At 33.7% G+C, this 11517-nt stretch overlaps 2 protein-coding genes and 1 non-coding gene across 3 annotated transcripts; all 3 read left to right on the forward strand.

Annotated features, from left to right (window-relative positions):
• Positions 1-857: 857 nt before the first annotated feature.
• LOC137807864 (serine/threonine/tyrosine-protein kinase HT1) lies at positions 858-3597 on the forward strand. The gene is made up of 3 exons (XM_068608697.2): positions 858-1553; positions 2216-2671; positions 3239-3597. Exons 1-3 carry the CDS (start codon positions 1194-1196, stop codon positions 3488-3490), a joined length of 1068 nt encoding a protein of 355 aa, XP_068464798.2. The 5' UTR covers positions 858-1193; the 3' UTR covers positions 3491-3597.
• Positions 3598-4406: 809 nt separating this feature from the next.
• On the forward strand, positions 4407-4486 carry TRNAL-UAG (transfer RNA leucine (anticodon UAG)). Its single transcript has one exon. It is a non-coding gene; the product is annotated as a tRNA-Leu (tRNA).
• Positions 4487-7679: 3193 nt separating this feature from the next.
• LOC137807860 (protein KINESIN LIGHT CHAIN-RELATED 3) lies at positions 7680-10253 on the forward strand. Its single transcript, XM_068608691.2, has 2 exons — positions 7680-9657; positions 9864-10253. The coding sequence occupies exons 1-2, from the start codon at positions 7700-7702 to the stop codon at positions 10045-10047; spliced, it is 2142 nt and encodes a 713-aa protein (XP_068464792.2). The 5' UTR covers positions 7680-7699; the 3' UTR covers positions 10048-10253.
• The last annotated feature ends 1264 nt before the right edge of the window (positions 10254-11517 follow it).

Below are 11517 nucleotides of genomic sequence, written 5' to 3' on the forward strand. Positions count from 1 at the left end.
CATATTATAACTACGCTGAGAAATATTTTTTTTGAAATGGATAATTTTAAATTCTATTAAATTACAATTATAAATTGATGTGCTTTTAATTTATGATTAGTGAAAGAAATGTTTGTGCTGATAAATTGACTAATTTAGGATTTATTCATAGAAAATGATTTTCATTGGTATAATAGGCTTCCACTTTCCACACCAGTCTGTTCTTATAATTTTTTATTAATAGGTATAGTCTACTTATGTATCGTTTTTGTTAACATATGAGTTTTGGTCTAGTTCTCCGTATTTTTTTTTTCTTTTTTTAATAATACTTTTTTTGGTGATGACAAATAATTGTTGTTAGTTAAGGTGTTGGCCTAACTGAGATGTCAAGTAGCATAGTGAAGTAGCATAGTGATGCCTAACATGAAAGTTTTTTATAAAAAAAAGAATTATGATTGTGAAAAAAACTTAAATGGATTTAATAAGATAGAGAGTAGTTTATGTGTGAGTGTATTTAGGTTATTATTTGAGTTTAGATTTGGTAAGGTTGGTTGGGTAGTGAAGAGGGAAGAGGGAAGAGAAATGAATGATAGGGTAAAAAGAAAGAAGTACTTGGAATGAGAGTGATGGAAATGCAAGGGCTGGCACATAGCACATGCTGGGGGCTAGAAAACAAAGAAAGCAATAAATGGAAGGGAAGAGGAGTGTGAGAAATAAATTGAAGGTTAGCGAATGAATGGCAGTGGTGATAATGCGGTGGGAAACATAGGTTGAAAGTGGAAACAAAAAAGAATTGGAAAGGGGTGAGGTAGGGGTCATCATCAAACTGTCCCCGTTTGTCTCCTCACAACTATATCTTCCCACGTTAGGAACGTAGATGCTAATGTCACTCCCTCTTCTTTCACTGCAACACCCTCCTCAACTCAACTTCAACCTCTCTCTCACCCTTTTTCCTTTCATCTTCTCTCATTTCATTTCTTCCCTTCTTTACCAACCAACAACCCTCATCCCTATTCACCTCTTTTTATTTCTTCTCCTTTTTTCCATCTGCATAAATGCTCATAATCATTCAAAATGTAGGTAGCGTAGGGAATTAGTTAGCTATGAAAAACAAGTTTGTCCAAACTGGGTATTCCTCACTATTTTCAAAAACAATAACTTTGGACTAACTTTTGGAATCTGCATTGGGTTCCCATAAGGGTTAAGCGGGAAGCATGAAGAACTTGTACTGGTTTAAAGAAATTTCTAACAACGTGAGATCAGGGAGAAGGCTTTCACTTGGGGAATACAAGCGAGCAGTGTCATGGTCCAAGTATTTGATTTCTTCAGGGGCAGCCATAAAGGGAGAGGCTGAAGAAGAATGGAGTGCTGATCTGTCTCAGTTGTTCATTGGCTCCAAGTTTGCTTCTGGCAGGCATAGCAGGATCTACAGAGGCATCTACAAGCACATGGATGTTGCAATCAAGCTGGTGAGTCAACCGGAGGAGGATGAGGACTTGGCTGTTCAGCTAGAGAAGCAATTCACTTCTGAGGTTGCTTTGCTCTTTCGATTGCGCCATCCAAATATCATTACCGTGAGTTATCTTTCTTCGACCCTTTTTATCTCTATTTCTGCATGGAACATACTAACTTTCATCCTCACTCTTAACGTCCTTTCATCACTACTATTATTCCCTCCCTCACCACCCTTTTGTATGCCTCAGAGGTGCAAGTGTTGCGAGATATGGTTATAGAAATATAGAACCGTGTCTACTCCTAACGCACTCTATCATATGCTGGTACACTGGTACTCCTTCTCTTTCTTGCTAATAGAAAAATGACACGTCATTCACCTTCTCTCAGGTTGTTAGTGTGTGTTTTTTCTGGTTGTTGTTGTTCAAATGTTAGTTTTTTAATTGGAGGGATATATGGGGACAAGTGATTTGAATACCAAGGGTGTCGTGTCTTCATCTGAAGACTTTAGGTGTAATGCGAAGTTTGCTGAAAAATTGAACCAATTATTAGCAAAAGGGAATTATGGAGAAAATATGATTTTACTGCATGTGGTGAGGAAAAGGTGTTTTAGCCGGTGAATTCATTTTCTTTGAAGTAGATATGTGGCATTGTAGCCTATTACAGGAGTGGTAGGCTAATATCAGAGTTACTTTTTTAACAGAGAAGACAAGGCTTTATGTGTAAAGCTTGCAACTGCTGAATATAATAAAGAAACTAAACACGATATTCATTTGTTGTGCAGTTTGTTGCAGCTTGCAAGAAACCTCCCGTCTTCTGTATTATTACTGAATATTTGTCTGGGGGTTCCTTGAGAAAATACTTGATTCAGGAAGGACCACATTCAGTTCCTCACAACCTTGTTCTGAAATTAGCCTTAGACATTGCTCGGGGAATGCAATATCTTCATTCTCAGGGTATACTTCACAGGGATCTCAAATCAGAAAATCTGCTGTTGGGGGAAGATTTGTGCGTAAAAGTAGCAGATTTTGGGATCTCATGCTTGGAATCTCAGACTGGTAGTGCAAAGGGATTCACTGGAACATACCGTTGGATGGCACCTGAAATGATCAAAGAAAAGCGTCACACAAAAAAAGTAGATGTCTATAGTTTCGCCATAGTTCTATGGGAAATCCTAACAGGATTGACCCCATTTGACAACATGGCACCAGAGCAGGCAGCATATGCAGTGACTCACAAGGTGCTGTATTTACACATTATTCTTGTGTATTGTATTTTCATGGTCATATTTTTATTTCCATATACTTGGATAAGAAGGAGTGAAAATAATTAAGGTATAACTAATGGCATGTTTAGATGTTGAATTCTACTACCTAGAGTAATCTGAGTAGGGACTTTTTCATATGTCCCGAATCCTTCTGGATATGATGATATGAACTTTACAGAGCATGTGCCTGTGTTTATCATACACCTCATCAACAATATTATAATACCCAAAAGGTAGAGGCTTCTCCATTAATCTTTACAACATTCAAGATTCGGTATCTGCTACCAAAATTTATCATACTCAATCATTAGTACCACCTCTGCCCTTTCACCCACATGCACAGAACATCAACACGATGTACCAAAATCAAGTTACAGATCCGATCAACTATACATTTTGGACCAATATAAGGCTCCACATGCCACACCATATCCATTAGCTTCATATTATTGAACACACAGATGTGATTTTATACATTGAACACATATTTGGTGTTGAAATATTTTTTTGTGGTGAGTGAAATGTTTGAATTTGATGCAGAATGAAAGGCCTCCGTTACCATGCGAGTGTCCACGCGCATTTAGTCATATCATAAACAGATGCTGGTCAAGCAATCCAGATAAACGACCACATTTTGATGAGATAGTTGCAATTTTGGAGAGCTACAGTGAAGCACTTGAGGAGGATCCACAATTTCTAACCACTTACAAACCACGTCCTAATAATCTTATTCTCAGATGCTTACCAAAATGTAATTCTACTCCCAATATATCTGCTTCTTCCAAACCTTAACATTCTCTTTCCATTAATGTCACATCAATTGTATTAAATCCCACGAACCAAAACTATGTTTATATGTTTAATTTATAACTATAATCCTCTTCCATATTCTTACCAAACCAACTACCGACCAATACGTTCAAATTTAATTACTATTTTACTATAAAAGCAGCCACAAAATCTGTATTGAATTTACTCTTTCATTCCTTGTATTGTATGTGTACATGCGAAGTTTTTTAGGGTTAATTATATTCCAATTTCATCATTCTTTCTTATAGACTAGAACCAAAGCGTTATAGACTTATTATAGTTTTAAAAATCAGTACATTACTATTCTCTAATTTCTTTGAGAAACTCTATTAGAATTATTTTACATAGATGTGTTGATTGAGTTAAAATATAAATACACGTATTATTATATAGAAATTTAGATCATTATTTAATGTATAAAATATTACTTAATAACTTTACACAACTAATAAAAAATATTTTTATAAAAAGTATTCCTATAATTGTTTTGATGACAGCGAACAGGAAATAAATTACATTTCCCAAAACATTCTTGAATAAATAGCACATAAGTAAAATATTAGTTGATTAATTATATACGTTATTAATCAATTAGAAATGATCATATATAAAAAAAAACTTATTAATTTTATAATAATTATTTTACAGTTATACTTTATATAACTTTTCATTAATTGATAAATGTAAAAAATAATTACCAATATAAATTAAAACCAAACATCTTTGCATATGAAATAAGTAACCAAGGCTTTGACTCCCAAGTGTACAAGGCTTTGACTCCCAAGTGTAAAGTAAACATTTTTGTTTTATATGATTAACTTTCCTGTTTTTTTTACATATGGTAGATAAATATTATTTATATGTTTAGTTTTAGTAATGATGAAAATGTTTATATAAAGACAGTTTGGCCGAGTGGTCTAAGGCGCCAGATTTAGGCTCTGGTCCGAAAGGGCGTGGGTTCAAATCCCACAGCTGTCATTTATTATTGTTTTGTGTTTTTATTTTATTTGCTGAAATCTAAAATAAGTAACTTGTAACCTGTTGTTTATTTGACATGGTTACACCCACATATGAGTCTACAATCCTTCACATTTTCAAGGCACCGACGAAGAATGCACGACATAACGTGAGATGAGACACTATCTGCCACTAACACACAAGTGGGACACTCTTTCTTGGACGTGTGTTCATCTTCGAACTCTAGTACAAAGATTGTCAGAAAGTGAACACTAATTAAAACTCTGCTACATAAATGCTGATCGTTGAGAGGCTTCTTGTTTTGTATATCGTCATAAACACTGGACAATGCTTCAACAATTATCCTCCAATGGAGTAAAGTTTTATCATCTTTGTAATATGATGCTCATGTAAAAGGAATTTAGCTACCTTAATATATTAATTGTAGTTTTCATATTGACATGCATAATTTAGACTATGATTCAGCAATTACATCGGTTATGTCTGTTACTGCACACGGAGACTCTAGATATTAGCTTCACCAGCCTCACCCAATGTGCCACACATTTCCTTCCCATAAATGAGTATATGGATAGTGCAACTAACTACAGATTTGAGATAGATTGGTCTCTCCATAAAGTCTTTTTTTACGAGAGATATATAGGTTATAATTTATGAGTATGGTAATAAATTAGGTACTACACATTTAATGATTTAATAGCATTTTCTTAATTATATTTACTAAATGTGTTATTATAGATAGATTTAACATAAAATAGTATTAATATGTTTTAAATAAATGTTATTATAGATAATGTTAACATAATATTAAAATATTTTTTAAATAAATATTATGAATGAAACTAAGTCAATATATAATATTTTTTTAATCAAATAATTGTTAGGAAAAATTGCAAGTTTATTTTTATACTTGGAATTTGGAACTTATTCATGTCAGTCTCTGTTAAAACATTGGTTATCTAATGTTTAACATCCAGTCTTAATTAGTGTACTTGGACTTCAAAATCATTCACTAAAGGGTTCTACTGAAACTTCTTTCATTGATTTGGTTGCATAATAAAGTTTTATATCTATTTGATAAATTGATTAAGTTTTTCACTTTACTATCACGACTTATTTATTTGCATGTGTAATTCATCATTAGTCATCATCTAAGATATATTTGACTTAAAATATTCAAAGTGGTCAAAAATAAGTGTATCATGTATCCGTATGTATTAGATGATCCTTTTTTTGATGTTTCTTTTGGTATATATTGACCAACTTTGATGTATCTTTTCTAATTTTGTCTTCATTGAACCATCAAGACGGATTAAAACTAATTAATTACGAAATACTTAATTTACGACAATGTTTTTTGAAATTAAAGATCGAGTAACGATCCACTTATTATATGATCGAGTCCAAATCTATCACTCTACAATTAAAAAGATAGTTTCAATTACGGATGAAGAAATTCGCAAGTTTCATCTCTTTTCAATTCTTTCGATTCAAAACTTTCACTGGAAAAATGCTAATGACTTATAATTATTGGTTATGTTTCATGTGTGTACAATATTCAAGAGCTATAGATGGTTGTGTCACCTTTGATGCACTATTAATTATTAAAATGTATTATATGATGTAACTGTGAATTGGGAGTTAACATTTGCATTGTTGATTTAGGGAATTTCTTACCAATATATGGGAAATTATGGTTGTCTAATGATGAAGTCACAATGCAGCTATCTAGTTTTTGGAAACATTTATTAACGTTCTATATAGATTTTTTGACGTTTCCTTTAATATTTTCATAGTTCACCATAGTAAAATTTCTATTTTTCTCTTTGTGTATTAAGAAAAAAAGTAAGTGTTATAATTACATTATAGTTCCATTTTAAAATCCTGAATCGTCTTTAATTTCATTTCATTATGTCTCAAACAAACAAAAAATAAAAAAAAAATAAAAAAATAAAAAAAAAATAAAAATATATATATATATATATATATATATATATATATATCTTAGGAGGAGGAGGTTTCCAATCATGCTGGTAATTTTTTTAAATCAGTAATCAACACTGACTTATATTTATATTTCAACCAAATATTAAAAGACACATTAAGTTGCGAATAAATAAATTTCATAACTAGGGATGAATTGGCTTAAATTAACTTCTTTTATATTCAAAACTACTTATTATTAAAATGTTAATAATTAAAATAAAATATAATTTTTTTTAATTTATTTAAGTTGTCAATGCAAAACATTTTTGCAGAAGCATTTAATAAGAATTTAGATCTCATTACACAAAATGAATGAAAAAGATGGTGTGAAAGAATGAACAAATCTCTGGTAGATGCGAAGGAGACTCTGCTCCGTCCAGTTACCAAAATTGCTATTGCACAAGATTTTTAGGGGTTCAATCGTCCTTACTCCAGTTTGGAAAATGGGGTTGCCACGTGGCATCGTAGAGTGCTTTAACGAATTCGAAAAAAACAAAGAAAAAGACCAATGTCAGTTACGGTTGCGCGCGGTTGGTTGGTTTGGGAAGAACTGTCTCGACATTCCATTCCAGCTCCCGCACAACCAAAACCCTTTTTTCCCTTCAAATCTTGTTATTCAGAAAGTGAAACCTTCTCTTTTCTTCATTTTTTTTTCTCTTCTTTGTATAGTTTACGTTTCATTCTCACCAAAAGAATTGGAATTTTTCCAATTCTGAGGGTATATAATTATACCCTCTCATTGTTTTGGCCCCATTTTTAAGGTATAGCTTCCATGTTTGAATACCAAGATGAGAATACACAATATGTAAAATATGTATTCGCTTTATGTTGGTTTTCTGACTTTTTAATTTGGTTCTGCTACATCATTGATTATGGATTTTGTGTTTTTATAATTAATCGTGACAGCTTGGTTATTGTGTATTGTCAGAATTATTTGTTATGAAATGGGAATCTGGTCAGTAACATTAGTTTCATGCATTTCCTTTGCATGATAACCGATAACCATGTTGACACATCAACATATGTCTCCGATCTTGTCGTTAGGATTTCCTTTCTCTTTGACATGGCTTCAAGTGCATTCTTTATTGATTTGCATGAGTTCCGGTTATAACATTTGATTTTTATTGATAATGTTTGTTTTTTTTATACATGAATAAGGGTTCATTTTATGTATTTTTGTGTTTCATATTGGTTGTCCCAGTGATTCCGGTTCCTAGGGAATCAAATATGGGAGTTAATGATGAAAGGGGAGTAAATGTAATGAATAGGTTTGGCTACACGTCACCCTTTAAGGGAAGCTCAACTCAAAAGAGTTCCTTGAGTCTACAAAGACGGCAAAGTATTGGTCCAGCTTTTGGTGTTGAGAGGGTGGTTGACAACCCCTCAATTCAACAGCTTCATGGAAATGTTTGTAACATGCAGAGCTCTGGTCAATCATCCTCAGGTCGAAGTTTTGGATCCGATGGCAGTGAGTCTAGATCCTATTCAAAATTGTTCTATCTATTCGGACGGCAGAAGAGAGAGGTGGAGATAGTGAAAGATGAAGTGGAGAAGAAACAGGAGAATTCTAGCAGCGAAGCTTCTTCCGCAATGAGTAGTTTGTCCAATGATAAGAAGCTAGACAAGGTGGGTGGTGAGACACAAAAGCCAAAGAAAGCATCACAATCACAATTGTTCCCAGAAAGTCCATCAAAGTCAAGAACAATAGGAAAAGGCCCTCCTGCAAAGCCTCCTGTTGATAGGAAGAATGACAGCCCTTTGAGAAAACAAACCACAGGTATACCCCGTGTGAAAAAAACTGTTGGTGGAAGATCAATGTCACAAGGTCAAATTGATATTTTCTCTGGACCAGCATTGGATAGGCCTGAACTGGGACATGCCTTACTAAACCAAGCAAGGGACATGATTTCATCAGGAAATAATCCGAAGAGAGCTCTTGAATTAGCCCTTCAAGCAAAGAAATTGTTCGAGAGAACTGCTGCTTATGGGAGACCAAGTTTGGATTTGGCCATGTGTTTACATGTTACTGCAGTAATATATTGCACTTTGGGCGATTTCAATGAAGCAATTCCGATAGTAAAGCGCTCAATTGAGATTCCTGTGATTGAGGAAGGCCAACAGCACGCCATTGCTAAATTTGCTGGTCACATGCATCTAGGAGACATTTATGCTATGTTGGGCCAGCTGGAGAAGTCAATTAAGTGCTACACTGCAGGGTTAGAAGTTCAAAGGAAGGTTTTGGGAGAAACAGACCCAAGAGTTGGTGAAACCTGTAGGTATGTGGCTGAGGCTAACTTTCAAGCTTTACAATTTGAGGAGGCAGAGAGGATGTGCCAAATTGCCCTTGATATCCACAGAGCAAATGGTTCACCCTCATCTCTTGAAGAGGCAGCTGATAGGAGGCTAATGGGACTTATATGTGAAGCAGATGGTAAACATGAAGCAGCCCTAGAGCATCTTGTCTTGGCCAGCATGGCAATGGTAGCAAATGGACAAGAAGTGGAAGTGGCATCTGTTGACTGCAACATTGGAGATACATTCGTATCCTTGGCTAGATATGATGAGGCCATCTTTGCGTATAAGAGAGCATTGAAAGTTTTCAAGATCCACAAAGGTGAGAACAATCCTGCAGTGGGATCAGTTTTTGTACGTTTGGCTAACTTGTATTGTAGGACATGGAAGATTAGGGAGTCAAAATCATATTGCGGGGATGCACTTAAAATCTATGAGAATCCCATGCCTGGGGTCCCTCCAGAAGAGACTGCAAGCGGTTTAATGAATGTCTCGGCCATCTACGAGTCAATGAATGAGCTAGAAGAGGCACTTAAGTTACTTCAGGAGGCGCTAACCATACTTAATGATGTTCCTGGTCAGATGAACACAATAGCAGGAATTGAAGCTCAGATGGGGGTCATGTACTATGTGTTGAAAAACTACACAGAATCTTATAACACTCTCAAGAACGCCGTGTCCAAGCTTCGTGCTACTGGAGAAAAGAAATCAGCCTTCTTTGGTACTGTTCTTAATCAAATGGGACTTGCTTGTGTGCAACTCCATTCCCTGGATGAGGCTGCAGAATTATTTGAAGAAGCAAGGGTCATTTTGGAACAAGAGAATGGACCCTATCACACAGAAACACTAGGAGTATCTGGCAATCTTGCTGGCACGTATGATGCAATTGGAAGGTATCCACCCACTCTCTTCCTTTTCTTTTTTGGTTATACAATTAAAATTTGAAATCTTCTTTCATTACCAGAGTTTCTGCAGCACTTTCTAGTTATTGTGGCATTCTGCTAAGTAGGGTAGCAAGTTGTTTGATACTGCATATTACTAGGTACTACCATAATCAAGTCATTTTCTTCATGCATTAGGACGTTGTATTTGATTTCAGGCTGGATGAGGCAATTGAAATTCTTGAAAACATTGTGGTAATGAGGGAGGAAAAGCTTGGGACAGCAAATCCTGATGTTGCTGATGAGAAGAGAAGGTTGGAGGAGTTGTTAAAGGAAACAGGCAAAGTTCGGAACAGAAAAACCAAGTCACTGGAGAACCTTTTTGATCATGATTACATATGACTAGCTAGATAGGTCTGGTATGAAAAGGTCCATGTTTTGCGAGAATTCTAGTAATGGAACAATCATATAGAACAGGTCGTGACTGTGGTAGGATAAAATCAAATTGAATGAATAATCAAGAGTTTAAATGCTGAATATTTGTCCAAAGCTCTACTATTCATTTGTAGATATGCATTGGTTTTTTGTATACAAACATTATTTTCTTCCTTTGATTTCACTTTTACTTTTGATTATCATTTTACAAAAAATACGATAAAAATTATAATTGTGTGTGTATTCCTGTTTTTTTTTTATTCTTTTTAACAAATCATACTTTATGTGCATACTTACTCTAACTGACTTTGATTTTTTTATATTATTATTTAACTACCTTGAGTAATAATTTCTAAAATTTTTAACTAATTATAACTAGGATAATAGTGTTACCCACTTGTTTGAGATACTTATTTTTTTAGTGGGTTTTAAACTTAGAATTCTTATTATGTTTGCAATTTTTCCACTTATGTTGGCCTAAGTAGGTCTTAGCAAATATGATTTCATCTCCACATCATATTTTCCAGAGTACACATTTTTTCATCTTCAAGCGTGATGCGAAGATGATTATTTATCCCACTCCCTCCATATTTTAAAGGGCACAACTATAAACAACTTTTAAAATGTTACTGAGTATAATACTTATGATAAATTAATGATTTTATGAAATAATTACTTTAAAATTATATATTTATCATGGTTTTTTTATTTGTTGACACTTAATTTTTTTTATCTTAACAACATATAAAGTTTGAACTATTAATACTTATCCATGAAACCGAACTATTACATCTAAGCAACCTTGTACAAATATACCTTTTTTTTAACATTTTTTACGTGGTATCTAGTTTTTCATAAAAATTGTTGTGGATGAGTTTTTAACTATTGGGGCGAGAAAGAGCAATCTGAAAGTAGAAAAGTCTTTTCTTGAGTTGTAAAAAGAAACTTCTTGGTCTGATTCATTTTTAGTTTACTTAAGTTTAAAAAGTAGTCGAGAACCCTAAAAGAAGAAGAAAAAAAACCTATGAATTGAGAAATTTTTTATTTTGAGAGAAAATAAATGGAGAGAAGGAGAGTTGGAAAGGAGAAAATAATTGTTGGCACCCCATCTTTTCTAGAGTTGTAAATAACATCACCAAACAAACACTTATAATAATATAATAATATTTTGAATTAAAAATTAAAAATTAAAATAGAAATAAATAAAATATTAATTTATTGAAGTATGTTGGAGATCCCATATCGACTAGAGATAAAAGCCTTTCATTGTATATAAGTGAGTGCAAACCTCAACTTTATAAGCCGGTTTTATGGGGTTGAGTTAGGCTTAAAGTCCATTTCTATGTTTCTCAACATATAATCACCCTTTTATTAATTAATTGTGTTGGATTATTCTTAGATTGCATGAGAGTTTTTATTATTATTTTTTTTATTACG

This window comes from Phaseolus vulgaris, chromosome 3 (genome assembly GCF_051622355.1).
Source record: "Phaseolus vulgaris cultivar YP4 chromosome 3, ASM5162235v1, whole genome shotgun sequence".
In the NCBI taxonomy this organism is placed as follows: Eukaryota; Viridiplantae; Streptophyta; class Magnoliopsida; order Fabales; family Fabaceae; genus Phaseolus; species Phaseolus vulgaris.

What these genes read in the sequence shown, in the direction of transcription:
- LOC137807864 (XM_068608697.2), top strand. Translation starts at nt 1,194, where the DNA reads ATGAAGAACTTGTACTGGTTTAAAGAAATTTCTAACAACGTGAGATCA. An exon ending in GCCATCCAAATATCATTACC is followed by an intron (nt 1,554 to 2,215) that starts GTGAGTTATCTT and finishes TTTGTTGTGCAG; the next exon opens with TTTGTTGCAGCTTGCAAGAA. An exon ending in CATATGCAGTGACTCACAAG is followed by an intron (nt 2,672 to 3,238) that starts GTGCTGTATTTA and finishes AATTTGATGCAG; the next exon opens with AATGAAAGGCCTCCGTTACC.
- LOC137807860 (XM_068608691.2), top strand. Translation starts at nt 7,700, where the DNA reads ATGGGAGTTAATGATGAAAGGGGAGTAAATGTAATGAATAGGTTTGGC. An exon ending in ACGTATGATGCAATTGGAAG is followed by an intron (nt 9,658 to 9,863) that starts GTATCCACCCAC and finishes ATTTGATTTCAG; the next exon opens with GCTGGATGAGGCAATTGAAA.